We start from the raw sequence: 25,056 nt of genomic DNA, 5'->3' as shown, positions 1-25,056 counted from the left end.
TCGTTGGTTTATAAGCGCGAAAGCTCGCAGTTATCGCGCCCTCGCCATGAGTTCTAATCGAGACAAACCGGTCCGACGTCGTTCATGCACGCGTTCGCGATTCTGCTATCGCGGTCGAGCATCTTTCACCCGCTTATCCTGTATAGATGGAAGGCTATCTATAAATTGAATCATTGCAATGATGCTGACAAGGAACACGCTGCCATTGTGGCGCTCAGCCCAATCTACTATTTATTTATGTAAACCGTGTGCACAATATATATTTATATCTATACTCCAAGACAAATAGTATGAATGCCATATCTCTTGCGGCAAGAAATCCAACTGAGTCCATCATGTATCGTACAGTCCTGATACTTAGCTAGAGTCCACCTCTGCGAAGAGTAATCTTATGAATCATCGGCCCACTCCGTCACCTGCACCCGCTCCACGTATCGCTGGACCCACTGCGGCCTGCGTTCGTGCCTCGCCGTGACTTGAGCTCGTGCCTGCACGCGGTTCGCATCTTCCTCACCAGATCCTTCGGCGGGAGTGCTCTCGCGCACGTTCGCCTCGGTCCTCAGCCGGCCTTCTCTCCTGCGGAGCGCGGTACGGCGGCGATCCCAGACGGCGGGGTGCAGCGTCATGAGCATCAACGAAACGAAAGACTTGACTCTGCGGGCGACTGTAGGCTCCGGCGCGGGGGTAGCGGCATCGAGAGTCGCGTCCTCCGAGGATAAGCCCGAGTTTGCCATGTGGTTCAGGAGAAAGTCGAAGTGTCCGCGCCTGTCACTTTGTGCTGAACCCGCAGGGGCTGCCGCCGCCTGACCACGCTGGGCATTGGCACCCTGGTCGGCGGCGGCCGGGTCGCCACGAGCCTGTGCTGCACCCTGACCCGCTGGCCGATCCCCCAGCACCACCCGGAGAGCGCCCCAGGTTTCGTAGAGAATCCAGAGCGAAAGAAGAACACCAAAAAATGGTCGCTTTGAGGGTGAGAAGAAGTACATAAGGAGGAACGTGCGGAAGCTGAGCATCACAAGGGGCATGAGGAGGGCACGTAGCGGAATGGCGCGTATCTCGGCAACGACAGGGTTATTAGGATCGTTGGGATTATTCGGCTGGTTGGGAGCAAGGCGCAAGGGGGGAATGCCGACCTGTTGGAGATACTGATTGAGATTGGTCGTCGGGGTGGTTCCATAAGACATGGCGTGGGGTAGAGCTTGGTAGGCGGAGGGGTCGGGAGTAGTGATGGAAAGTAAGGGAAATGTGTGGGACAGAATCTTCAGAGCGTGCTGCTGAATTGGAGTTGGTGTGACATTGGGCGTTGCCAAACGGAGGTAGAGCTGATTGCTGATAAGTGAGTGTAGAACGATGTCAGGTCATGCTGAGCTTCAATAACAACACAAGCAGTATACTCACTCAATAACTACCTGCTCGTATTTGACGCCGTCATTGGGATCCGACTGGGCTGGATATCCTTCATCTAAGATAGCGGGCCATGCCCAGCCATGGGCGTACAAAGCACTGACCGCAAATGACCGAGCTTGCCGGTTGTCGAGTATTGTCTCAGAAAGGAGCGGCAAGCGACCGTGTGTCAAAACGCGAATAGCGGTTTCGTGTTTATCGACAATGAAGGAAAGCGGGATAACAGGAGATGGGGTGGCTTGTAAGCGTTGAGCAGCTGTCTGAGGTGTTGACTGGGCTGTGGCTTCGTTGGTAGTAGGAAGGGGTGGAACATAAGCCGTTGGAGGGGTTGCCCAAGCCGAAGGGCGAACGGCGAGATGGACTACCCTCGCGTCGCTCGGAGACTGCGTAGGGACCAGGTTAGGCCTCGTGTTATGCTGGCAGACACAAGAAAGGGCGTACTTTCCATATATCTCCCACCCTCTCCTCGTCTGTGAGAATCCGGCCTCTCCAAATGACTCGTTGGCCATCCACATGCGGCGCGCCGGGACATGCTCTTTGTATTTCTGCCTTGATCTCCCGGACGGTCCAGTGACCCTGGACCTGAACTTGGAATGACTGGGAGTGAGCAGGCAACTCAACACGAAGGTCCATGAGCGACATCGTGCAGTGTCGAATGTGTATGCCGATGGACGGTGAGGAGTAAAAGATAAGTTAGTGAGTGAGAGTGAGTGAGTGGAAGCCCGAGCGTGAAACGGTATAGCCAAGTTGCCGGCGCTCAGATCCTACATACGTGGAATCGCCGGGGCTGCGCATCACGCAACCAGGAGCCAAATCCGGAAAGCGTCGTAGAATACCTCTGGAGTCTGCGTGCACATTTGCTTAGGTCGTGTTTGTTCAGAGCCCGAGATAACTCAAGGTCAAACTCTGTTTGGTAGAATAGAGACACGAGTGAGGCCGCTGGGCTGTCAATATCTAAACCGCCGTTTGACTCCGCCTTGTCCGCCTGGCGATAGCACGGCAGATCCAGGCGGTCTCAGCTGCTCTGCATCTCTTCAACCATCCCCATCCAGCAGTTGAAGTGCCATAGCGTGGTGAAAATACTCGGAAAAGTACAAGGCACTAGGAAACGCGCTCAGGGTCACGTGGGACAGCAGGCGCCGACGCAGGTGGGAGCAATCGCGACATTGCGCGTGTCTTCCCCCATCATCTACGCTTTGCTATTCGGCGGCCTACTCTCGTTGCTAGACGTGTAAATATATTCTCGAACCCCGGAGTCTGTCTGCTCCAGCTCAGCACACTCCGTCATGTCTTCTACTTTTGACGCTCTCATTGCAGACCTCACTCGAGATGCGTATCGCGTGCAACCCAAGGATGCTCTGCAATACTGCGCCGACTGGTTCCAACGGAGGTTACAAGAGCAGCGCTCCAGGACTCGCGATGCGCTTGCCAACCGTTTGACACCTGTGCGCGATCTTCCTGCGGACCACTTCTTCGATACGCCTCTCAGCCCGACTTCGTCTACTATGGCAGGCTCCCCCTTCTCACAATCATATTCCCAAGAACATGCCCCTATACCCAACATTGGTTCCGTCTCTAGTCCTTTCGGGACACTCAACGTTCCTGGAAACGCACTACTTCCCGATCGTTCCTCCAACGCGCACAACGTAATCAGTCCGCCAACTTTCACCGTAAACAACGGGGAGGAGATCTCACCTACTTCTCCCAACAATCATAATCCCTTTGCTTCCTTCGCGAATGGCACCATCTCTCCTGATAATAACGACTATCTACACCCGGGAATGTCGACCATTCTCGCGCGGCGATCGTCCGTCAGCGCCGAGTCTATTGCGGTTGACAGCGAACACGACGAACCTCTGCCTGTCTTTCAAAAGTCCCCAGAGCAATTGAAGCGCATTCTTGTCTCTGTAGGCAAGAGTCTTCTCTTCCGCGAGCTCGACGAGGAGCAGCAGACTGGTGTTCTCTTGGCGATGCGGGAGACGCAAGTCGAACGAGACGAGGTGGTTATCAGGCAGGGCGATGTGGGAGAGTGGTTCTACGTTGTGGAGTCTGGTATGCTTCACTGCTACATCCGCGACGAGCCCCTACCTCCAGACTGGTTCAGCGAGAAGAAGACCGCTGGCGTAACGGCGAAGACTTTTGTGCAGCCGGGATACCACCCGCAGTACGGCAGGAAGGTAGCGGAATGTGGCGTTGGATCTACATTTGGCGAGCTAGCTCTCATGTATGGCCACCCTCGTGCCGCTTCGGTTGTTGCCATCGAGCCGTCTACCTTGTGGTCACTGGACCGTATAACCTTCCGGACGATCATTCTCAAGGCCGCTCACCGCCGGCGCACGATGTACGAGCAGTTCTTGGCGTCTGTGCCTCTGCTGAAGTCTCTGGGCCCGGAGGATCGCAGCAAGATTGCGGACGCGCTTGGAAGCAGCATTTACGAGGATGGCGAGGCGGTAGTGAGGCAGGGCGACATGGGTGATACGTTTTTCTTCGTCGAAGAAGGTGAAGCCGTCGTTACCAAGACTATAGAGGCGGAGGACGGGGAGAAGAAGGATGTGCGGGTGGCACACCTGCGAAAGGGAGACTACTTCGGAGGTCGGACCATATGTTTATCTGTATGTCTTGCGATCGCTAATTTTTCTCGTAGAACTGGCTCTTCTCCGGTTGGAACCACGTGCGGCGACAGTGAGCGCAATCGTTCGGGAAGACTCGACGTCGCCGAAGCTCAAAGTAGCCGTCCTCGACGCGCACGCCTTCACTCGGTTGTTGGGTCCGATTAGGGATCTCATGGAGCACAGAGCGTATGGGTACCGTCGCTGAGTTTTCTTCTTGCTTTCCGGTTTTACTTGGATTGGACACTTTCAAATTATTGTTGTAGTTGTATTCTACTGTCTTGTATCATTTTGTTGTGTCCTTGCTGTCTTCATCGTCTCTAACGCACCAGGATGCATCCTCCGAGACCCGTCTTCTGCAGTCCGCGCAACATCGCTTCCGTCGGATGAATTTTATCTTGCCTCATCATCTGTACCCTCGAATCACTTTAGCGTGGTTTTGCCGCAACGTTACGATGCCAACAAACACTCGTGTTCACCCGGTAGTACGCCGCTCACGTCCTCGGCAACGGAGTGGAGCAGAAACGAATACGCGACTCCACTCGCCAACCAACGACACAATGGGTTGGCCGCTATGTATACCCTCAAGCTGTTTGTCCCTCGGTGATGCGAAGCCAAGCACACCTCACTAGCTCACGACAAACCACTCAAATTGTCCATTTTTCTTTTTCTTTTCTACAGCACACCACGGACTGCTGGCCTTCAGGAAAGCCAGTCTTGACCGCCAACTGCCAACTTTGACCGCATCCCGGTCATAACTCACGCTCCTTCACCCTCACAGTCCACTAGCATCGCCCCAGCAGTTAGCTACAAGTTTATCGTGTGCTTGGCATGCATGGACGCAGTAACATCCCGGACATGATGCCTCGGATGCACAACGGCGGTAAGTGTAACTTATTCACTTGTGGAGGCTTAAGCCGAACTGATGACATCTGTCAGTTTCCCATCCGTTAGCAAGGGGTCTCCTGTGAGTTTCTAATTCTTTGATACAGTAAAGTTATCTTGCTCATTAAATCGCTTGCAGCGGCGACGGCGGAGGACCTCTTGGTCTCGGAGGAGACAGCACGACTAGCAGCGACAGCGGCCTCCTCGGTCTCAGCATTCCTGCTTTACCGACGCTGTCTCTATCATTGCCAGGTATTCCAGATATATTTGGATCAACAAGTTCCTCGAGCTCAAGCAGTTCGGCCACCACAGCGTCAACTACCTCATCGAGCCAAACAAGGTAAGTCATTTGGAAAGCAAGCGCAATCTTGGGTGGTAAACGTTATCAAAGCTCGCCTTCTACAACGTCCTCGCCCGTTACGTCCTCGTCCGCTGTGTCCCTATCCGCTGCTTCCTCATCCGCTACGGCTTCATCGTCGAGTTCATTCAGCTCGAGCTTGACATCCTCTACTCCCACACCTTCTCCCACTTCCGAAAACACACCCGCCCCTACGAGGAGCCATGAAGATCAGGCATCCACCATCTTCCAAACAGTTGAGTCGTCGGCTGCTGCTCAATCAAGTGGCGTACCCCTACCTCCGAAGTCTTTCATGCAGAACAAGCCGCTCTCCATCTCCGTTATCACGATCGCGTCTATCATTGGCCTCGTCGTTCTCATGATCATTGCGACCTGGGCCATCCGGCGCCGTCAGCATAACAAGCTTCACGATGAGGCAGCGGAGTTCAGGACCGAGGATCTCGTCGGCGGCGGCCACGGGCACGATGACATCGAGAAGGGTAGCCAGGGCATATTCACCCACACCAACGACGACGTCGTCAACAAGGTCGAGACGGCAGCTGGCGCACGGCCGGTGCACCGCGTACCGACAAACCGTAGTACGGCGACCACCACAACTGAAACCTACATCAACCACGCCTACTACCCGAACTTCGACCTGCAGAAAACGGGGTATGGCACATCGCAGGGCTACGACATCCCCAAGGCGCACGAGGATGCGCTCATGGCGGTACCGCAGTTACCGGGACACCCTCACTACGACGGGCACGACTACGCCGACCTCCATCGTCAGGCCACCGGCGCGTACCGTCCTGGGAACCCCAGTTCCGCCTCAGAGAGCACCCAGCCCGTTTATCGCAACGTTGCTCCAATCTACGATCATCACGCCGCCCAGCAGCCCTTTCCTGTGCGCTCTCCCTCTCCTGCCTACGACCCGATGAACCAGTACCCGCAACACCGGCAACTGACCTCTGCCCCACCTTCGTTCTTGACTATCGACGTGAACGCGGCTTCGGCACCCATGTTCGGCCCCAGCTCCGCACTGTCATTCACGGGAGCCCCTCTGCGACCTGCTGAGGCGGTGAACCCGGCAAACCCTCCTCCAGCTGTCCCCGCCGAGTCGCCGCAGACCTCGATCTCACGACGTTCGTCTCTGCTGAACGGGCCCGTCGCACCCGTCGCGCCGAAGACGCCTAAGGACACAACGAAAAAGACTTCGTCGCACTCCAAGGCACTTGACCCATCCATCCCGCCCGTCCCCGTAGCCCCTCCTCTGCCCGATGAGTTCGGCAATACCGAACTGAATGGCGAGCCACGCGAGTTGAAGGTGTGTTGTTGTCAATTACAGGCTTCAGACGTTGTGCTAACCGATACCAGCAGATTATGAACGTCTGAGCGTCTTCATTCAGTACATGTTCCCTGTTCTCGCTCTCGTGAAGGATACCCCTTCAATACCTGCTTTTGGATATGCTATTTTATGCGATTGCCTTCTGTCATGCTGGTCACTTCAGGAGGTACCACAAACGCCCTGGATAGCTCTGTGCTCTGAGCGTATTACTATCTTACGCTGTACATACTAAGACCGACAAATAGTGATCCAGTACATCAGGAATTTTATCAAACAGGGGTATACCCTCATGCGCATAGATCTCCTTTGTATACGAATACTGTTCACAAGACGACCCTCTCCTTACTGATGAAAGCTCCCTTCGTACTCCTTCTTTTCGTCTGTCTCCACGATCTCCTCGCGATCATCTCTTCGATGTTTCACCCTCTTCTCGCGCTGCTCGAGATAGTACACTATCGCAGTCACTAGAAGCGTGGCGATTGCCGTGCCGATCATCGCCCACATTCCCTTGGTGAACCGTGGAGCGTCCGTTGCGGGGTAGAAGACGAGCGGCCACCATGCATTGATGACGTTGTTCCACATGCTGTGCTCTATAGCGTGAGTATCGTCGGATGCAGAGACTCTAATTGAGACGCACTTCATGGAAGCGAGGACAATCGCCCGCTCCTGGTCGTCATCGGCGCATATCTGGTTCGCCCATGCGAACGTTGTCGCCTGCCCCGCGTAGCTGGCGCCGGCCAAGTCTATCTCGGCGTGGTGAGAGACCAGCAGTCTTAGACGAGATGCAGTGATACTCACAGTACGCGAAAAACTTTAGTCCGATCGGACTTCTCCACACAAGGATGCAGATACTGGAGATGACCACGGAAATGGACATGTACACGAGGACAGGCCATCGGGCGCGCGAGCGCGTCGCGTCGGTCCATGTCGCGCACAATAGCGTCGATGCGATCGCGAAGGCGGTCATGCCCGAGGGATAGTAGTCTGTAGGACGTCAGTAAAACGTGCATCTTCGCAATTGACGAGAAATTCATACCGATTTGCTCGACGGTGTACCCTCCAATAGCCTTGAGCCACTGCCCCATCAGGTTGTTCGAGCCGAAACTCTCGGTTTCGCCTGAGATCAAGAACTAGCATCTCACCGTGAGCAGATATCAGCCGTCAGGGGCATTACGCGAGACGCACCAGAAGGCTGCAGCCATACCACCTCCACCGTCCAAGTACACGACGGACCAGATTCCACGATGGCTTCGCGTGCGACACGTCTCTTCCTTCGTCGTTCTCTAGTCGGTCAGCAGATAGCAGGCGCTCCTATTTCAAATCTTAGCCGCTTGAACACTCATGATTAGGCGGATACACTCACCTCTTCAGTAAGGTAGAAAGCGCGCGTGGTCGTCGGCACATCTGGGAAGACAAGGAATCCATAGAGAGCAATTGGTAGCGTAATAACCCCGTCAATGATAAAGCTACGACGGAAAAGCCATGAGCCTCAACCGAACGGCCAGTAGATAAACATGTGCTCACAGCCAGCGCCAGCCGCTCCTACCAGCGATGCCATTCAGATGCCTAATTGCAGCAGACAGTCAACAACACGCTCGGGATAGCAGACTACTATCAGACGCACTGATAGACCGCAGCTTGAAGAATACCAGAGAAGCTAGAGTAGTGTGAGCGTGGCTGATACACGAGGAGCAAGGATATCAATATTACTAACAGCGTGCCGATAAGCCCTGAGCAGGTGAATATGCCTGAACGCTTGCCAAGCTCTCCTGACTTGTACCATCTACGGCATTTTGTGAGTGAGAGCACGCGGGGTGGCGAGGAATAGAGCTTACGCTCCGAGGATGTAGTGCGTTCCAACGAAGGTCGAAGATTCCGAGAGACCTTGCAGGAACCGAATAGCGTACAGCTAGCGATCAGGAAGTTAAAAGACATGATGTAAGAGTCAGACATGGCGTACCTGTTGCACATTGGAAACCGAGCTCGAACTGTCCCGTAGTGAGTTGGAGAACTTGCATGCTGTCCAAATAACGCGTACCAGAATGTGAAGACTCCCCACACGATTTGCATCGTTGGCAACCATATCCTAGGAGAGACAACCTGCAACATGAGGTTGTCTGAGACCTCGCGTGACATATTCAGTACGTCTTCCTTCGTTTAAGGAACGGGGCGGTGCTCACTCGGGATCATGCCTACGATGTAACCGCAGGTAAAGAGCGTGTTGATTTTCTGTATGGGTACATGCACGCATAAGAGTGGTGATCGCAGAAGAGGAAGACGAGGCGGACATTATACTCGTTTCCATACATATGCAGCTCTTCCTCCATCCCAGACACGTATGCGTTCGCCACATTTGAGCGGTCCAAGTCTGCCCTCCATTGTCAACTCTCCATTGCAGAGTGAATGCACGCAGATCACCTACAGTTCGTGAAATACTGTTGCCAGGAACGCGTTCAACAAGGCAAAGACGAGATGGCGTTTGAACGGACGCACCATGAGACAGCAATACGACAGGATGAACCAGTCGATTTTGAGCAGGAGCCGCTGCTCCTCCTTGGTCTTCGGTTCCTCACCCCACACGAAGTGGCGGACGCGCCGCCAGGCACTTTTCACAGCCATCGTCATGCCAGTGGTCTCGTAGCAGGTCGTGGTCAGGAATCAAGCCGGCCTACGTTCGTCCGGGGTATCACGCCCGCAAGATAAGCCGCTGTGGATAAAGGCAGGTGGATCCAGCGCATCTGAATTCTGGGGGATATCACGAGAAAGGATTCGTATGGCATTGAGAAAACATGCATCAAAGTGGCACGATTAGGATGAACGCTTTGCGAGCCGATGTTAGGCTTCCACACTGACTCACGCTCGCGTCGGACAATGTCGGTGTGCTATGGAATGCCGTGATAATATTTGCATACTGCCTCCGATGATCGTCATCGAGCCTGCCTGCCCCGGTCCCGGAGCGGAGATCTAAGGACGGAGCGCCTGTAACCCGTGGACGTCACTCAGTTATAGCTCAATCATCTTCAATCGAATAGCCAGTAATCCTCTACGAATATTCACAAATACAGCAGGGCCAAAAAAAAAAACAAGTCAGGACGGGGGGGAGCGCTACAGTGGGAACAGGGAGCTGTACAATACGGGAATGTGCGTGGAGGAGAGCAGAATGCGGTAGACATCCACATGACGTGCGGCGAGAAAAGACTTAAGTTAAATGCAAGGTGCAGTCACAACGACATCAAGCGCGAAGGAAGCCCTGCGGACGGAATGGAAATGTTGCGATAGCGGGAGGGACATGAGGAGGTCGTTGGGCAAAAATCGCGCATGTTCAATAAATTGCGAGGAACGTAAAGTAATCGTGCCATCTGGCGTGGTATGCGAAGATAGGATAGTCGTTAAATCTAGCGGAGTCTTCGTGGCGCCCAGTTACGCTGAGCTGTGGAACTTCACAGTCCTCTGCGAATGACTTTTCAGCCAGCCCTTGAAGGCGACAATGCAGAGAGCCCAGCAGAACGCGAAGCAGGTAACGGCGACGGCGACGTTGAGGAACATCATCATATCGTCGTGGCCACGGCGCATAGCGGCAATGGTAACTTCTTCCGTGGAGAACTGGAAGACAAGGCCGCCACACGAGAGGAAGAAGGATGCGAGAGCTTCGGTGGGTGGGCGAGAAGGCAAGATACTGCGCGGGGGGCCGAGCCAGAGGAAGAAGTAGGTGACGCAGCGGAGAACGGCAAACGCGGTCAGGAGGTTGCCCCAAAGCTGGTGAATTTGTACTTGGAACAAGTACTCTTGGAAATGCGCAGCCATGGCAGCGCCGGTAATGCCGATGCAAAGTGCGGGGAAGGGATTGAAGCTCGCGATGTAGCTCGGTGGCTCCGCGACAGCTTCTTGTGAACGACTAGCTTTTGGAAGAGCAGCCGTTGCACTTGAAGCGAGCCAGCGACGAACGCGCTTGGATTCGATAGCCATACCAATGAGGCCGGCGAACCAGTACATGACGGCGATGGAGATGTGTTGTACTTCCTTGGTGGTGAATGGGTCTCCAGGATGTGCGCCGAAGCGCTCCATCCAGGTGTTGGTAATGCCGTAAAGGAAGATAACAAATGACTCGGTAAATTCTGCCGAAGGATAGTTGCCGCTGGGGGCGCGGTTCCACGCCCAACCGAGTTCAGAGAAGGAGCCGAGAAAACGACCGAACGTGGCAAGGCCGTAACACCAAAAGATTCCACCCTCTATAAACGTAGATGCGAACACGGTTAGTAATGAAACGCAAAGAAAGCCCAACAGATATTCTCACTAATTAAGTGCGCAAGGCAGCCGTTAGTGTAATTCTGGCGGCAACCTCCGGTGTAGATGACAATGCCGGTAATGAGCTGGAAATAACCAGCGAAGACCAATGTACGCTCAACGGTAGCAAAAGTACCGCGACCGATCATCTTCAGAATCGCGATCTTGCTGAACTTCAAGCTGCTGTGGACGTTATCTTGAAGGGTCTCATCCGAGTGAACAGAGCCTCTTTGCGAATGCGTGCGCTCGAACATTGTGTGGTCCGAAGATGCGTCCTGCGGGTATGCGGCGTGTCGTGGCGCATTGTTAGCCCACTGAGCATGGTCCTCGGTCGACGATCGGGGGCTGGGCGTCGAATCAATCGGGACCACGGATTGAGCACGGCGCACGTGGATGGGTTCAGCCGCGCCATCGTCTTCAACCTCCCTCGCTTTGAGCTCGACAGTCTCGTAGTCCTCTGGCTCCTCTGGCTCCTCTGATGCGAGGCCAGTATACTCGGCACCAACGCCACGCACAGGCGCTTCGCGGTCAAGTACTACGGTGTTCCAGCACGACTTGAAAGTGAAGCTTTCTTCGCCGGACCTGATGCTCCTGATGTAGGACACTAGACGCCCGCCCAGGGCGATCAAATCGAGTGCGGAAATCGCTGCCGCCACAAAGAGGACGAAATAGCCTTGCGAACCATGCGTCTGCCCTTCATACCTAGGACGGCGTTCAGACACTATCACGAGAGTCGGAATCGTGGTGTACTCACATGTCGGGTGTCAACTTGCGATAGATCCCATTCGAAGCCAGTCCAAGTACTACAAACGCCCAAAAGAGAACCACAGTAAGTCCGTGCCATGCATGCTTGACGGAGCGGAGTGCAATGCCTGACAAGGATTTTGAGTACGCGTCACCCATATTGAAACGGGATGCTACACTAACCGACAGGAAGTGCTCCGAAGAAGGCGAGGGACATGAACAAGATATGAAGGATCATAAAGCCTGGGTACCTCGGAGCACCCGAGTCATCTTCAAAGTCGATGGTGTAGTAGGATGGCGGAGTTGGCTGATGGTACATGAGGAGCTTGGTCTCGTTCAGTTCGATGACCGGTGCAGCATGCATATTCTCGTGCATGTCTCCGTGCCTCCGAACCAGGGCGCGCTCCTGAGATGAGGTAATCGCGCTCCCGAAGTCGTCCGTTGACGGGGCCGCGAAAGCAAGCGCGGCTGCGAACGCGGGGACAAGGAAGAGGAGGACGTGCCGCTGTGCCCGCATGGTGATAGTTGGAGAAGGGAGGCGAGGGAAAGGGAGAAGAGTACGAAACGGAGGGAGGAGAATGCGGGGCGGAGGGGAAAGAGGGCGGGCGGGGCACGGGTATAAAAGTGGGTGTATTGTGCGGCTAGGATCGGACGCGGCAGGGGAATCGTCGAGAAGCTTAAGACCAGCCCTGCTAGTAGGCTGTCCGACGAGTTCTGGATCATTTTCGTAAACGGCACAATTGTGGATGACTCACCTCCTGTGCATCAGCGTACTGCCCTCCTACCTCCTCAGCTATTTCCGCGTGCTCCCTGCGTTTCCCCCCTTCCTCTCCCCATGCCGCCGTTACCGGGTATCGTTTCAGTTTCGAAACATGACCCTGACCCAAAGACGTCAAACAAACCGCCGCCGCTGTCTCACCGGCGTCGGCCGTCGTGCGTCATCCTCAGTCTCGGACATGATCGTCCTCTTCCGCGTTTGCGGCACCTCGGCACAGCAGCCCGCATTTGACGCGCGCTAACGTTCACCTGGGCTCACGAGCGCATATATATTAGAGGGATAGCCGCGGTCGATTCCGCGCAGTTTGGCCACCGACCAGCTCTGCTGCTGCCTGCGGTTCGATGCACACCGCTCACGGCATAGGGGCTTCTGCGCATGCACGCGGGCTCTCTCGCCCGAGCCAAACAGACTAGTCTCTCCTTTCCGCTTGACGCAGACGCGTGAAACCTCGACCAGTCTCGATACATCCATCCTCGTCCTAGTCCACACCCACCCTCTATCTGAATTCCGAGAACAATGCCGAGGGTCGCGACTCACTGATGACATCTCTTCGCCGTTTTGTGGTCCCGAAAACGACATACTGAGGTCAGTATGATAACATCCGTGTTCTTTCTGTTCTAAGTTACACCGGACGCCTTTCCCACTGAGTCATAGTGTATTAGCAACTTCAGCTTGTCTAGCCATCGCTCCCGGCGCGCGCGCGTGATTTCCGCGCCGATCTGCTTCGGATACTTGGCATGTCAGTCCAGCTCACTACCCCCACACTCCCTTGGACCGATGCGCCTCGCGTTTGACGCGTCAAAGTCGCGTGTACTCGATTCCAAGCAAGCACGTAAAGCTTGGAATATAGCCGACCGAAGTGCGTTCGTTGAACGGACATCGGCGGACATCAGTCTGTAACGCCCTGGGTCTTGACTCATGGATACTACAGCAGCTTACTAGCGGCGTTTGTCGGCCGGCGGGACCGAGTCCCTAAATCTGCCTGCCGGGGCAGCCGGGAGGCGCGAGCGCGAGTTTAGCACACTCACCTGCGCGTCGCGCAAAAAGGTGCGCCTCAATGTGGCTGAAACGAGACATTTGGCGCTTTTGATCCAGAACCGCAGACCCCACACGACTGTGCGCGCAGCGCGCAGTTATCCGTCGATGAAAATGAAGCCTTAGGCTTCCGATGTTCGCGTCCCCTGCAAATAGAATACAAGGTATCAAAGATACTTTGCCAAGCTTTGCAGGTTGGCGGTTCCGTGCACATCGTGCCAACATGTCCTAAAAATACTTCTGGCTTTACCAAGATTAATTTAGCGATCCCCATGTGAGAGCTTGTAAGTCCAGGTCTCGCTTGGTATATTTCGACCTGTCTGAGCCACATACAGTGTCGATCTCAAACAGCGTGGGCTAGTACGCGTATAGTGATCGTCGTGATCGTCGTGATCAGACAAATGAGGCGTACACATAAGACAGGTAAGGCAGACAACAAAGAATAGAGACACTACATTACCACAATGTAGCCTGAACACCCGAGATCATCAATCCGTAGTCTGCCAATGCGCCAGCCCATATCCAGGCGCCAGCAATACCGCAGCCAACAAAGCCCTTCCAGCAGCTCGGTCGGCTGTTGAAATCGGTTTTGTAGACGATCCTTGCCAGCTGCGCGGCTGCCACGCCGACGCCGGCATAGAACGGCAGGCTCTGCGCGTTCATATATCCCGCGAGCGTGATAAGCGACACAGACGATGCCGAAAACGCGGAGAGCACCGTCCGCGTGTGCTCACCAAAGAGCAGCGCAGTCGAGCGCACGCCGACCTTGACGTCGTCGGCCTTGTCTTGGTGTGCGTAGATCGTGTCGTAAACAATCGTCCAGCAGAAGCCGCCCGCATAGAGCGGGAGCGCGACACCCAGGTCGAGCGTGCCTGCCACAGCGGACCACCCGAGTAGCGCGCCCCAATTGAAGGCCAGTCCTAGAACACGTGAAGGGCGGAGTAGTCACGGTCACGGTGCGTGCTTACCTAGCACGGCTTGCGGCCAGTACGTAAAGCGTTTCATGAACGGGTATAGAGAAACGATGGGAAGCGAAGATGCCCCCAGTAATATGCTGCAAACGACAGATTGTTCAACAGAAATGTATGTAGAACATGCATATATACGCACCTGTACCAGTTCAGCTGCGTCAGGACTGCGAGACCACCCGTGAGCTGAAGGCCCAAAAAGCCAAACGCCTGCCGACGCGTGAGGTCGCCCCTAGCGATCGGCCTGTCCTTCGTTCTGTCTTCATGTAATACGGGCCGTGAGCGGAATTTGCGCTTTATTTAGCCAGGAGCGCCCGACTCACCGACGGCCTTGTCAAAGTCTTTGTCCGCCATGTCGTTGATCGTGCACCCTGCGGACCGCATGATGAGGGCCCCGAGTCCAAACAGGCTGATGTACGTCAACGGCGCGGTGACTGGCGCCTGCGCAGCGTACGACGCCATGGTTATCGACCATGCTAACTACGCCGTCAGCGGAACACAGCAAAAGGCAGCCTCGAGCGGTGACGTACTGCACGGATAGAACAGCAGCAGCGTCCCAATGGGTTTGTCTATTCTCGTCAAGTAGAGGTACGGACGCAACTTGGCGGGTGCGCGGTCAATCCATGTCGCGGGCACCGCAGGAGGCTTCAGAGTGGCCGACTCAGTCGCGACCCCTCGTCGGGCAATTTTTCGGAGACCTGGCGCAAGCCATGAGGCTCTGCGAGCTAGGTGAAAGAGCTGGGTGCGTTGTAAGAGACTGTTAGGTCGGCATCGCACGTTGTGAGATGACAGTGCGTGGACACGAAGAAGTGCGTTCATGGTTCCATGCAGCCGTGGGCGCTAATTGCAGATAGAGGTTATTTGGCCGCATCATAAACATCTCAGGCTCTGATCTCGGCGGCTGAACGCTGGATATTTGAATGCCTACCTAACCGCTTGTTAAGACAGCAAGGCCCGCCGCAAATAATATCGTGTCTCGGCTGGAGTCCACTAAGCACGAATGTCTGCCTGTGGACACGATCTTTCCTCTTTCCTCTTCTTTTCCTGCCAGTCAACGGACCCCTGCGGACGCGATCGGCACGCAGAGCGCGATAGACTCCGAAGTTCGACAGCTTATCGAAGAGCTGAAGTGTGCTACCAGTAACGACTGCGACTAGGTGACATCTCGGAAGCATTTGGCATGCAACGTATATATTCAGATTAATATTGTATGTTCAGGTATCGCACACGCTACAGAAACGTGTTTGCGATGGGCTGCTCTGCTTCACGCAGCGCCGGGAGTATTTTTTGGCGGCTCCCGCACCCATCTCCAGTATCACTGTTGTCGTCAGTAAGGCTCAGAAAATCACCGCACCGGCCCCCGCGCGGGAGCCTGACGACATTCAGCCAGGCTTGGAAGAACGGACGCCACGGTTGGAAAAGAGGAGAAAGCGGCATGAGTTGCAGCGACCTGGGACCCCCGATAGCTGCGAGAAACGGTCTCTTGCTACTAAACAGCTCGTAGTATGTCCCGCACCCCCATGCCGCTGCCTGTTTTTTGACGGCGTCACGTTGACCGGTGATTCGTAATCGTATCGCAAATGATGGGGTGTGGGAGTCGTGTCAGCAGACCTTCAAAAATGGAGTCGAACAGGAGCTTCCGTGACATGAACGGCAGCGCACCCCTGTGATGTTTCAATGACGGGGCCGGGCTTGCTACTGGCTGCCCGTCTGCCGTCACTCGAGTCGCAAGGTCGAAGTCAGTAAGAATGAACTGGGACGTGCCGTCGACACCGTTCCTGGCGACCATGATGCTGTTGTAGTTGACATCATGATGCAAAATAAACGCATTGTAGCGCAGGTCATGTAGACCTGACAAGGAAGGAGACGTCGGAATTCATAACTTGAGCCACTGCCACGAGTGATATTGACTCACAGTCCAGCATTTGGTAGACCATCTTGCCGAGGTACTTCGACGAGTGAGAGAAGAGTGCGCCTAGAGGCTCGTACTCCGCGTAGACGAGCGTGTTCAGTATGTGACTCTCGTATTTTCGCCTGCTCCTCTTCGCGGAATAGTTCGCAGAAGCCCTCGCCCAACGACGATGGGCTTGCTGCAAGGTGAAGCTCGAATAGACAATTGAGGCCAGCCTGACGTGCGGCCTTCAATGAGCCGCACACACTTCGTGCGAGTATGCACCTCCCGCGAGATCTTGGCTGCGAGGGGCGTGCCGGGCGCGCCTGCCTGCGAGCTCCCGGATGTTGCATCCTGAGCGAGCATAGAGCTACCCAGCGCAACATGGGCAGACGGCTTGTCCGTCTCGGTCGACGCTGCGACCGCGGTAGACACGGCGCAAGCGCACCAACGTGAGCGCGCCGTTAGACGCTAGATCTCGCCTTTCCTATGACAGCCAGTTGCGAAACGATAGGCCACCCCAGGTTTTTTCCGTTGCAGCAATTGCAGTTCCGCTCGGTGATCTCCTTGCATCACGCAGCAGACGTTTTGCCGTGCACCGTCGTAAGCGTTGAATACTGACTGCGGGTGCGCCTTGTGCTATTTAGGAATGTGTCGCCAAAGGTTGACCAGTGTAAGGAAGCAGAGGCATCGGGGTTGTGAGCTTTTTTTTTCCTCTCCCGAATTTAAAGTGCTACCTACGGAGGGTAATGTACACCTGTCTACTAGCGTCCGTGCGCAATGAATATCAGTGTCCATAGTGGCGCAGGAGTCCGAGGCTCCAATAAATAGTAGACAAAATCAAAGACCAAAACGTCTCATTGCTCACTGTCTAACGGTGAGCATGGCCATGCTGCAACTATTTGTGCAGCATACGGAGCCGGGGCTACCTCCTCCCGGTCGGATTCAGACAATAATGTCTGAAAACTGGGGGCGGGAGATCTCGCGGGTTGTGAGCTTTGGATGCGACTCGTTCAGCGGTTCACCGTCGTTCACGCTCAGCGCTCACAAGGCCGATGAGCGTCCGATGGTGCCAGGCGGCCATGTAGCCGCCCTGTATCTCACTATCTCTCAGTCGGAGCATCAGTCACTGTACTAGCTAAGGTTTCCAGCCAGTTGCGAAACGATAGGCCACTTTGAAACCTTAGCTAGTACAGTGACTGATGCTCCGACCCAGATCCAGAGCGAGACGCCTGACACCATCGGACGCTCATCGGCCTTGTGAGCGCTGAGCGTGAACGACGGTGAACCGCTGAACGAGTCGCATCCAAAGCTCACAACCCCGATGCCTCTGCTTCCTTACACTGGTCAACCTTTGGCGACACATTCCTAAATAGCACAAGGCGCACCCGCAGTCAGTATTCAACGCTTACGACGGTGCACGGCAAAACGTCTGCTGCGTGATGCAAGGAGATCACCGAGCGGAACTGCAATTGCTGCAACGGAAAAAACCTGGGGTGGCCTATCGTTTCGCAACTGGCTGGAATTTGATTCGACAACTTCGATCCATCCTTGTTGTGTAACCGTTTTGATTATACGCGGCCGGCAGTAGCACTTCAAAGTCACCCAAGACTCTCACCGTCGATTTGAAGTTCTCCAGCTCAGAGAGCCTTGTGGATGGCCGAATAGAATCGAGCCGCAGTATAACAAGGACAAACAGGACCTGTCATCGAAGTTATGCTGAGGGAGATGAGATGGAGGGGTATTTGACAATACCAGAGCAGGAGGCTGAAAAATAACCCCTGCAATACACATAGAGCTCTAACTCTGTCTACTACGCACAGTCATGCGGAAGCCTCTATCGACAGAAGCATTGGCCCATATTAGACCACAACGATTTTTTTAGTGTCAAGAAACAGTGGGTTTAGGCGCAGCAATCAGGCAAACCTTTCGGGAATTGGAGCGAGCTTGGACATTGGGAGGATGGCCGCAACGCCGTCAGCACGACGGTGATCGGCCATGGTATAGGGCGTCGGGCTTTTCAATCCCGATCCTGAGTGAGCACACGGAATAAGGCCGTAAGGTTAATGTGACCTAGCGATGGATCTATTGAACAGCGTGCGACGGCCGTCGGGTGTTCAGAGGGCTGGAAAAGAGCTACAGTCCGCGAAACCTGAAGGCACAGCGAGAATCGTATCGGTAACTTGGAAGAATGCCGGCTTGAGTGACATAGGTGCCGACAAGCCTGCGCGCGGGGGCACTTTCAGTTGACGCGTTCTCTTCAGACGAGAACACAGACGTCTGCATGAGGAGAGGCAGGAGCCACCTAACGCCGTGCTCGCAATGCAGAATGAGAACAGGATGCTGGAACACGCAAGGTTGGAGATCATCCCAACGCAGACAAAGATTTGATTGTATATTCCCAACGAGAAATATATATCTGACCAGGAGAGCTGTGGTTTGATAAACGACCAATGCATCGATGCGAGTAGAAAATGCGAGTGAACGGAACAGAAGCCTGCTGTACGTCTGGGATCTGTCACCATTCCTTTCCGAGCTTGAAAGACCATTCCCAATCTGAAACCGCGTATCAGTGAAGCACACGAGGCCGAGAACGATGAGTCACGCACCAGCAAAAACCTCTCCATCATCGTCGACTACACGACTTCGGACACTGTAAGAACCAGAGCGTGCAAGAAGGCCCGAAGGAGACTCCTCGGTGTCGAAGTTCTTGACGTAAGGCTCACCCTTGGGGTGGACGCCATACGAGCCGAGCATCTGATCCAGCTTGTCCACTGCATCATCACGCGTTGAATTATCTGGGGTTGTTCGGCGCAAGTATGAGCCTACCTTTTATGTTGGCTCGCTTGACGATCTGGATATACCTGACGCCCTAAGGAGCAGTCAGTGCGGCATTATAGAATGCTTCAAAGGACGACGTACGGAGATAATGCTGTGGTTGACCCTGAAGGTCATTCGAACACTAGGTAGACAGTTGAGCGAAAGATGCAGAGCGCTTTGAGTGGAAGCACGCACTTGTAATCAACACCCTCCTTGATCGTGAAAGTGGTTTTCTTCAGGGCGTCGAGCTTCGGCTGGCTCAAGTCCTGAAGGTCCATGATGAGGGTATGGTCGGGTGGCATCGAGGGGGACACGAGCTCGAGAGAAAGAATGGTGAACTGTAGAAATGACAGGTCAGACGATGATTGCAACACAAAAGTGAAGGGTAAAACGCGTACCTTAGGGCCGGAAGCAGGGGTGGATGCTCCAGGGACAATACCAAGACTGGCCTTCCACCGTGCCAGGCTCTCATCCTCGGCATCGAGTTTAGCATACTCATCGATGGACTTTGCGGCACCGGGCTTGTAGCCTATGAAGAGGGGACCTCAGTTGATGGTCATTACACGTCTGGCATCATGTAGCGTACCTGGGGTGGTGGTGGTAACGAAGTCATCTTCCTCGTGCTAATCCATGATACATAAACGTTCAGTCCAACAGCAGGAGATCTCTAGGAAAGACGAACTAACTGGTGCAGACATGCTAGGTGGTAGTAGTTGGGGACAAGCAGTGTGGGGGAACTGTGCAGTGCGGTGGTCGAGGCTGTAAGCTCGTTACCAGACTATATCGATTTCTCACGCGTGTTGCCGCGCTTTGCCGCTTTGCCGCTTTATAGGGCGCTTGATCGTGAGGGACCCACTGGCGCCTACTGTAAACTCTTGTCCCGCCTGTTTGCATGCTGTGCGGCGTCGCTTTGCACCGCTTGTCCTCTTCGGCGGTTCCAGAATGGCCAGTCTTATACTTTACAAGAGCTCAAACTTGCTTCTCGTTCCTCATAGCACATATACAGGCATCCTAGTTCATATACATGAGATATTGGTCAACAAATCCACGGCATACAAGCAAATTGGCTTAGCACTACAAGAACCCAACATGGTGTAGCACAAAGCCGTCCGGAAACTCTCTTCATCGTAAGTGGTTAAATTGTGCGACCCCCTGACAGCTCTGTTTACCGAGGGTGAAGGTCACCATGCCATCCTAGACGTAGATCACCGCTCTTCCCCTGGGTCTGCCAGGGGATGCATGCCCTCTACAAGTACCATGTATTTAGCAGGTGGACTTGGTGCCGACAGCCGTCCTTGTACTTACCGCCTTTAAACCAGCACTTTCCCTTGCTAAGATGAAAACAGTTGGACCCGCCCGGGCAGACGTGGCCCTGACAAGAAAAATAAGTCTCTGTGCCCACGCTCGCCCTTGTGGCCGGCACGCACCCAGCAGCAGCGGCTACCATGCGGACACTCGAGTCCTGGCGTATGTGTCAAGCAAGATTGCGTTGCAAATAAACTGCAGCCGCACCATTCTTGAGGTAATTGCACGGGGCCTTCTTCGCGTTCTTTGCCAATATGTCCAATTGCTCCGCGGTGAGGGCCCAGTCGTGTGAGTACTTGCATCCCGGCTGTTAATACACGGTCATTAATAAAAAGTCACGGCAGGGCAGTATCTCCGACGCACGCCCTTGGAACAGCTCATCAGATAGTGTTCGTTGCACGGCGGCGGGACCTCTGCAGATCAGCCTCGACGATCAGCGGCGGCCCTGACAGATGCGCGGGAAGCCTCACGTTTGTGCAAAGGCTGTTGCGTTAGGTCCGTGAGTATCGCGGGTACGGATAGTCGCGTGTGGGCACGCACCTTGGTCGGGTCGATCGGCTTGCCCGGCGTCACCATGGGCCCAGGGCAAGACATGGCGGCCTGCGAAATTTCGGACCCGGGGCTCGTCAGCCCACCCGCGGTCGACTGGGAGTGCGCAGACCCCAGCGGGGATATGGGGCTCCGCGCCGGGGGCAGCATGCGCAGGGCGGGCACAGGCCTACCGACCATGAAAAGGTCATCGATGTGCATCGTCGGGATCGCAAGCTGGCGCAGCTCTGAGGCAGGTTCATCCGATCCATGGAATAGCACGAGCTTGCCCAAGAGCTCTTCATTTGCGAGGGAGTGTGCGGTCGGAAGCAATGTGTCGCCAGTGCCGCCTATGTGGGGACGAGCGTCAGCAGATAACAGTGGCAGTCAGCGCAGGAATGACCCGTGAAGAAGACCCGGAGAGTTTGCGGGAAGCGAGTGAATGTCTCGAGTTGCTCTGCGAATGGCAAAGGTTCCGCACAAGTAAGAAACTTCTACAGTAGTAATATACGAGACTCACGCTGAATCTTTAAAGCGACAGCATCCTTGCCAGGTTCGACCTCGACCACCTGGAAGCGCGGCGAGGTTTGACTGAACCCTGAGATGAAGCCTTCGAATTGGTCGGCTGTGCAGACGGAGTTATTGAGAAGCGTCTCAAGAATGGAACGGCGGTTGAGATAAATGGTAATCCAGAAAGACAAACGACCAAAAACCTGCACGCCCTCCTGGGAAAGGTACTCGGCGATTCCCTTCGTCGTGTACTGCGCTGCCTGACGTCCGCCCTGGTACCCCTGCCTTAACAAGGACGGGTGGAAGACGTTGACCTCGGCGTCGATCGCACAGATGATGAGCGGGTTTTGGTTCTGTCGCGGGGGTGTGCGCTGTGAGCCGCAGTATATTTTTTCCGCGCTAGCACCACGGGGGAGCACCTTAATAGTCTCTAGTGAGGAGATCTGGCGGTTAAGGGTGGTGACCTGCGCATTATGCGCTTTTCTGTCACGCTCAGCCGACTCGACAACGGTGGCATGAGCCTGCTTCCAAACAGATAACTCTAAGTCCAACTCGGCGACGCGGGACTCTAGCTCTGAGTTGCGCTTGACAGTCGACGTGGATAAATCTGGCAGCAGAGCAGTCAACAACGGAAGGGACTGAGGCACGTTGACAGTGCTCTACCTAATAGTTTTGTAAGAGTTTCATCCCTGTGAAGAGGGATATTGGTTATCTCAGCCACCCCGCTGCGCAGGAGCGCCGCCAAAAAATGGGGGAAGGGCGGACGGACCAGTGCTGCTTATTAGCTTCCGCCGCTGGGGTGAGCGACATGGTGAGGAGGGGGAACTAAGGGAACGTATGGTAGGCGTGCTACGTGGTGACTGCAAGAAGGAGGAATGGAGGGAACTGCCAGTGAGGAACTTTATAACTGCCGAGGTTCCCTTGATACTTCGTGCAGAGGAAGATCAGGGTGGACCGCAATGCGGTGGCTAGAACCTCGGAGTTGATCCTTGTGCAGAGTGCGGTAAGTGAAGGGACAGATGAAGTGTCTGGCCTCCACGCACTGTCGTCAGGGGGGCCATTGTCCTGTGCACAATCGGCCGTGCATCATTTCCAACGTCTGTTCAAGATATCCGTGCATCAGCGCCCAATCTGTCAACACGCTCGCACCCCATCCCTTTCCGTCCTCAAGGTTCAGCTCCCAACACGCCACACGCCCGCGTGGCAGAACACGCGCCCTTTGTTCTCTGTTCTTGTCTAATCCGCGTTGTCCAGACGTTACAAGCTACAATTACACTCGCACTCGCACTCATCCACACCCAGCACGTCCTTCTCGCTCGCGGACCCGCTGCGATCACTCCGCGGAGTGCATTCCCGCTAGACCACAATCAGCATCTCGGCACGAAACATGTCACGACCCGGGGGCGACTCACGTCCGGTGAACTTGCATCGGCCAACTTTGAAGTAGTGGCACCGCGGCCCCTGCGGGCACTTGTGTCCCAGCACGCAGTCGTCGCCATACGGACACACTTCACCTGCGAAGACAACGACGTCAGCACCAGCTCTCGGACGAGCACACAGGCGCCATGCCGCACCTCGGTTGATGGCCGCGCAGGCGCTCTTCTTCGCATTCTCCCTCATCTCCTCCAGGTGCTCCGGCTTCAGGAGGTAGTCGTGGCCAAAGACACACTGGTCGCCGTGCTTACAGTAGTCGGTCAGGTAAAACAGGTTGCACGGCGGAGGGTCCTCTGCGAGAACGTATCAGTGCCGCCTGGGAGCGGTGCACTCGGCCGACTCACGTTTGGACATGGGCTGCGGCAGCAAGTCAGCGATCGGGCTAGCGTAGATGGCACTGTTGCACGCACCTTGTTCGGATCCAAGTGACGCGCTCTGCGTTCCGAAGCCGAACTACGAGACATCTGGTCAAGGGTGACAATCAAGCTGATAAGGCCGTGCCACTCACTAGCGGCGGGAACGTGCGGCAGTGGGCTGCGCTTGGACAGCAGCAGTATAAGATGCAGCCACTGCAGCCCTCTGGGCCGGCGACGAAGGAGGCGTGGGGGGAGCCAGCTCGCCCAACTTGTTCAGCTCAAAAAGTCCTGGGATCCTGAGGACCGGCAACTCCAGCGACGGAAAGCCGGCCGCCATATCCTTGTGCGCAGGGAGGAGAACGAGCTTGTCCTTGTTGCCGTCGGTAATCGGAGGGCGAAGGGCGGAAATATAACCATTATCGTGGCAGCCTGGGACAAGAGTTGGAACGGCACAGGAGACAGAAGGAGCCTACGTACCAGCAAAAATGATACGGCTGGTCTCTACAAGCTTCAATTCGGCTTCCAGGCAGGCTGAGGACGCATGTCAACCCAAGGCATGAAAAGTGCCAGCATGTCGCGACGTACCCCTAATCTTGGCATCTGCAGCCTCCTTGCCCTGGCCGACATCAATCATCATAAATCTTCCAGCAGCTTGATTGAAGCCGTGAATAAAGTTGTCCAATTGGGCTCGAGCATCCTCTTTGGCATTACGCCGCAAGGCTTCGGAGAGGCCACTCTTGTTCACAAATATCCACACATGCAACTGGAATTGTTCTGTCGCGAAATATTGTTTAATGCCTTCTGTCAAACGTGTCGCGGCGTCGCTTCCACCCGTCCTGCCGCGGGCGATGAGAGACAGGGAGAACACGCTCCCGTCGCCGTCAACGAGGCAGACGACGCGACGCTCAAGTTTCTGGGAGGTGGGATTGGGACGGTCAGCCGTGAGGATGAAAACGCCACTGCAACGACACGCACATTCATCCGTTCCGCGTCCCGCAGACGTTCATCTCGTACGGAAGCCAACAACTTCTTTGTGTCTGCTAGTTCATCCTCCGTCTCCCGAGTTTGGCGGCGAAGGTACGCTATGATCGTCCTAGTATCGTCAAGTTCTTTCTGCAGTCTCTTTACTTTTACTTCTTTGTCGCTGGCGACATTCTCCACCAGGCTGGATAAATCCGCTGTAAGTCGTCCGGTAAGCACGCTGCAGCAGTTAGGTACTGATCTGGAATCACGTACCCTGTAAAGCTTTCATATGCTTTTCACTGACCAGACCTTGTTAGTGGTCGTCCGATACACTCAACGGGCGGATGCTCACACAATGTCCGCGGGGTCCAACGGCATAATGTTCCGAGTATCAGGAATGGCGATGGTAGCCATGGTGTCGGAACGACGTTGGAGGAGAACGGTTGTGGTGCAGTCTTATACGTGCTAGGTCGCTCAAGTGTCCCAGTGCGTCGTTGGAGAAAACAAAGCTGGAGTGGCGGAGGCTACGTTGTTGCCTGCCCGGCGCCTCATGCCGCCCTTTGACAGCGCTAAATCTTGCCCTTGGAAACCTTGTACAGCGCGATTTCAATGCGATACACAAACCAGTCCTTCTAGCAAGATCCAGGCCCTAATAGCGTACCTATTGGTCAGTTTGGCTTTCGGTGCAGTGCAACGTGTACGAAGCCCCGTGCTTCCAAGTCCACGTTAGCCCAGACTCTGCTAGGATGCCACCGCCAACACTTCACACGACCAAAGGATGCGGAAATGCCAGCCGAAGACCGTGCTAAACAAAGGCAGGAGGCATTGTCTGACATTGTTTGCAAGGAGGATTGGAC

At 54.9% G+C, this 25,056-nt stretch overlaps 10 protein-coding genes across 10 annotated transcripts; 3 read left to right on the top strand and 7 right to left on the bottom strand.

The window, feature by feature from the left end:
• Positions 1–217: 217 nt before the first annotated feature.
• PHACADRAFT_114129 (uncharacterized protein) lies at positions 218–2,159 on the bottom strand. Its single transcript, XM_007391915.1, has 3 exons — positions 1,846–2,159; positions 1,399–1,787; positions 218–1,329 (listed from the first exon to the last, which is right to left on the bottom strand). The coding sequence occupies exons 1-3, from the start codon at positions 2,044–2,046 to the stop codon at positions 390–392; spliced, it is 1,530 nt and encodes a 509-aa protein (XP_007391977.1). The 5' UTR covers positions 2,047–2,159; the 3' UTR covers positions 218–389.
• Positions 2,160–2,622: 463 nt separating this feature from the next.
• Positions 2,623–4,540, top strand: PHACADRAFT_249886 (uncharacterized protein). The gene is made up of 2 exons (XM_007391914.1): positions 2,623–3,996; positions 4,049–4,540. The coding sequence occupies exons 1-2, from the start codon at positions 2,691–2,693 to the stop codon at positions 4,219–4,221; spliced, it is 1,479 nt and encodes a 492-aa protein (XP_007391976.1). The 5' UTR covers positions 2,623–2,690; the 3' UTR covers positions 4,222–4,540.
• Positions 4,541–4,694: 154 nt separating this feature from the next.
• On the top strand, positions 4,695–5,440 carry PHACADRAFT_249884 (uncharacterized protein). Its single transcript, XM_007391913.1, has 3 exons — positions 4,695–4,896; positions 4,953–4,980; positions 5,038–5,440. The coding sequence occupies exons 1-3, from the start codon at positions 4,872–4,874 to the stop codon at positions 5,240–5,242; spliced, it is 258 nt and encodes an 85-aa protein (XP_007391975.1). The 5' UTR covers positions 4,695–4,871; the 3' UTR covers positions 5,243–5,440.
• Positions 5,441–5,548: 108 nt separating this feature from the next.
• PHACADRAFT_157780 (uncharacterized protein) lies at positions 5,549–6,630 on the top strand (the record flags this gene model as incomplete). Its single annotated transcript, XM_007391912.1, has 2 exons — positions 5,549–6,562; positions 6,616–6,630. 2 exons carry the CDS (start codon positions 5,549–5,551, stop codon positions 6,628–6,630), a joined length of 1,029 nt encoding a protein of 342 aa, XP_007391974.1.
• Positions 6,595–9,334, bottom strand: PHACADRAFT_205619 (uncharacterized protein). The gene is made up of 16 exons (XM_007391911.1): positions 9,077–9,334; positions 9,006–9,018; positions 8,872–8,951; positions 8,764–8,812; positions 8,622–8,700; positions 8,544–8,571; positions 8,419–8,492; positions 8,298–8,366; positions 8,208–8,240; positions 8,108–8,149; positions 7,947–8,049; positions 7,769–7,894; positions 7,620–7,713; positions 7,382–7,567; positions 7,221–7,326; positions 6,595–7,166 (listed from the first exon to the last, which is right to left on the bottom strand). The coding sequence occupies exons 1-16, from the start codon at positions 9,206–9,208 to the stop codon at positions 6,926–6,928; spliced, it is 1,455 nt and encodes a 484-aa protein (XP_007391973.1). The 5' UTR covers positions 9,209–9,334; the 3' UTR covers positions 6,595–6,925.
• A 347-nt stretch (positions 9,335–9,681) lies between these two features.
• Positions 9,682–12,158, bottom strand: PHACADRAFT_249882 (uncharacterized protein). The gene is made up of 4 exons (XM_007391910.1): positions 11,795–12,158; positions 11,622–11,739; positions 10,878–11,569; positions 9,682–10,812 (listed from the first exon to the last, which is right to left on the bottom strand). The coding sequence occupies exons 1-4, from the start codon at positions 12,126–12,128 to the stop codon at positions 10,004–10,006; spliced, it is 1,953 nt and encodes a 650-aa protein (XP_007391972.1). The 5' UTR covers positions 12,129–12,158; the 3' UTR covers positions 9,682–10,003.
• A 1,098-nt stretch (positions 12,159–13,256) lies between these two features.
• PHACADRAFT_249878 (uncharacterized protein) lies at positions 13,257–15,113 on the bottom strand. The gene is made up of 7 exons (XM_007391909.1): positions 14,923–15,113; positions 14,716–14,868; positions 14,535–14,652; positions 14,393–14,478; positions 13,760–14,344; positions 13,679–13,708; positions 13,257–13,618 (listed from the first exon to the last, which is right to left on the bottom strand). Exons 2-5 carry the CDS (start codon positions 14,852–14,854, stop codon positions 13,881–13,883), a joined length of 807 nt encoding a protein of 268 aa, XP_007391971.1. The 5' UTR covers positions 14,855–14,868; positions 14,923–15,113; the 3' UTR covers positions 13,257–13,618; positions 13,679–13,708; positions 13,760–13,880.
• Positions 15,114–18,801: 3,688 nt separating this feature from the next.
• PHACADRAFT_157776 (uncharacterized protein) lies at positions 18,802–19,716 on the bottom strand (the record flags this gene model as incomplete). Its single annotated transcript, XM_007391908.1, is given in 8 exon segments — positions 18,802–18,839; positions 18,893–19,057; positions 19,113–19,155; positions 19,206–19,245; positions 19,299–19,441; positions 19,502–19,632; positions 19,667–19,670; positions 19,690–19,716. The coding sequence occupies 8 exon segments, from the start codon at positions 19,714–19,716 to the stop codon at positions 18,802–18,804; spliced, it is 591 nt and encodes a 196-aa protein (XP_007391970.1).
• Positions 19,717–20,308: 592 nt separating this feature from the next.
• Positions 20,309–22,256, bottom strand: PHACADRAFT_157775 (uncharacterized protein; the record flags this gene model as incomplete). Its single annotated transcript, XM_007391907.1, has 11 exons — positions 20,309–20,349; positions 20,409–20,475; positions 20,531–20,565; positions 20,616–20,715; positions 20,772–20,819; positions 20,949–21,286; positions 21,340–21,393; positions 21,457–21,817; positions 21,866–22,053; positions 22,110–22,135; positions 22,216–22,256. 11 exons carry the CDS (start codon positions 22,254–22,256, stop codon positions 20,309–20,311), a joined length of 1,299 nt encoding a protein of 432 aa, XP_007391969.1.
• Positions 22,257–22,680: 424 nt separating this feature from the next.
• PHACADRAFT_249875 (uncharacterized protein) lies at positions 22,681–24,695 on the bottom strand. Its single transcript, XM_007391906.1, has 11 exons — positions 24,552–24,695; positions 24,473–24,498; positions 24,212–24,414; positions 23,822–24,149; positions 23,714–23,767; positions 23,389–23,665; positions 23,291–23,333; positions 23,225–23,237; positions 23,021–23,173; positions 22,859–22,960; positions 22,681–22,802 (listed from the first exon to the last, which is right to left on the bottom strand). The coding sequence occupies exons 1-11, from the start codon at positions 24,611–24,613 to the stop codon at positions 22,780–22,782; spliced, it is 1,284 nt and encodes a 427-aa protein (XP_007391968.1). The 5' UTR covers positions 24,614–24,695; the 3' UTR covers positions 22,681–22,779.
• Positions 24,696–25,056: the final 361 nt, after the last annotated feature.

This window comes from Phanerochaete carnosa, assembly GCF_000300595.1.
Source record: "Phanerochaete carnosa HHB-10118-sp unplaced genomic scaffold PHACAscaffold_2, whole genome shotgun sequence".
NCBI classification, from domain to species: domain Eukaryota; kingdom Fungi; phylum Basidiomycota; class Agaricomycetes; order Polyporales; family Phanerochaetaceae; genus Phanerochaete; species Phanerochaete carnosa.
The sequence above is the reverse complement of the archived record's forward strand: the minus strand, read 5'-3'. Positions and strand labels throughout refer to the sequence as shown.

Coding starts and splice junctions, on each gene's coding strand:
- PHACADRAFT_114129 (XM_007391915.1), bottom strand. CDS start 2,046: ATGTCGCTCATGGACCTTCGTGTTGAGTTGCCTGCTCACTCCCAGTCA. Junction 1,788..1,845: donor GGGTGGGAGATATATGGAAA/GTACGCCCTTTC, acceptor GTCCCTACGCAG/TCTCCGAGCGACGCGAGGGT. Junction 1,330..1,398: donor TACGAGCAGGTAGTTATTGA/GTGAGTATACTG, acceptor CTCACTTATCAG/CAATCAGCTCTACCTCCGTT.
- PHACADRAFT_249886 (XM_007391914.1), top strand. CDS start 2,691: ATGTCTTCTACTTTTGACGCTCTCATTGCAGACCTCACTCGAGATGCG. Junction 3,997..4,048: donor AAAGGGAGACTACTTCGGAG/GTCGGACCATAT, acceptor TTTTTCTCGTAG/AACTGGCTCTTCTCCGGTTG.
- PHACADRAFT_249884 (XM_007391913.1), top strand. CDS start 4,872: ATGATGCCTCGGATGCACAACGGCG. Junction 4,897..4,952: donor GCCTCGGATGCACAACGGCG/GTAAGTGTAACT, acceptor GACATCTGTCAG/TTTCCCATCCGTTAGCAAGG. Junction 4,981..5,037: donor CCGTTAGCAAGGGGTCTCCT/GTGAGTTTCTAA, acceptor AATCGCTTGCAG/CGGCGACGGCGGAGGACCTC.
- PHACADRAFT_205619 (XM_007391911.1), bottom strand. CDS start 9,208: ATGACGATGGCTGTGAAAAGTGCCTGGCGGCGCGTCCGCCACTTCGTG. Junction 8,813..8,871: donor TGTATGGAAACGAGTATAAT/GTCCGCCTCGTC, acceptor GTACCCATACAG/AAAATCAACACGCTCTTTAC. Junction 7,895..7,946: donor CTTTCTACCTTACTGAAGAG/GTGAGTGTATCC, acceptor GATTTGAAATAG/GAGCGCCTGCTATCTGCTGA.
- PHACADRAFT_249882 (XM_007391910.1), bottom strand. CDS start 12,128: ATGCGGGCACAGCGGCACGTCCTCCTCTTCCTTGTCCCCGCGTTCGCA. Junction 11,740..11,794: donor CTTCGGAGCACTTCCTGTCG/GTTAGTGTAGCA, acceptor AATCCTTGTCAG/GCATTGCACTCCGCTCCGTC. Junction 10,813..10,877: donor CTGCCTTGCGCACTTAATTA/GTGAGAATATCT, acceptor CTACGTTTATAG/AGGGTGGAATCTTTTGGTGT.
- PHACADRAFT_249878 (XM_007391909.1), bottom strand. CDS start 14,854: ATGGCGTCGTACGCTGCGCAGGCGCCAGTCACCGCGCCGTTGACGTAC. Junction 14,653..14,715: donor AGACTTTGACAAGGCCGTCG/GTGAGTCGGGCG, acceptor TATTACATGAAG/ACAGAACGAAGGACAGGCCG. Junction 14,479..14,534: donor ACGCAGCTGAACTGGTACAG/GTGCGTATATAT, acceptor TGTCGTTTGCAG/CATATTACTGGGGGCATCTT.
- PHACADRAFT_249875 (XM_007391906.1), bottom strand. CDS start 24,613: ATGGCTACCATCGCCATTCCTGATACTCGGAACATTATGCCGTTGGAC. Junction 23,666..23,713: donor CAGCCGTATCATTTTTGCTG/GTACGTAGGCTC, acceptor CTCTTGTCCCAG/GCTGCCACGATAATGGTTAT. Junction 23,334..23,388: donor GCCGCACGTTCCCGCCGCTA/GTGAGTGGCACG, acceptor GATGTCTCGTAG/TTCGGCTTCGGAACGCAGAG.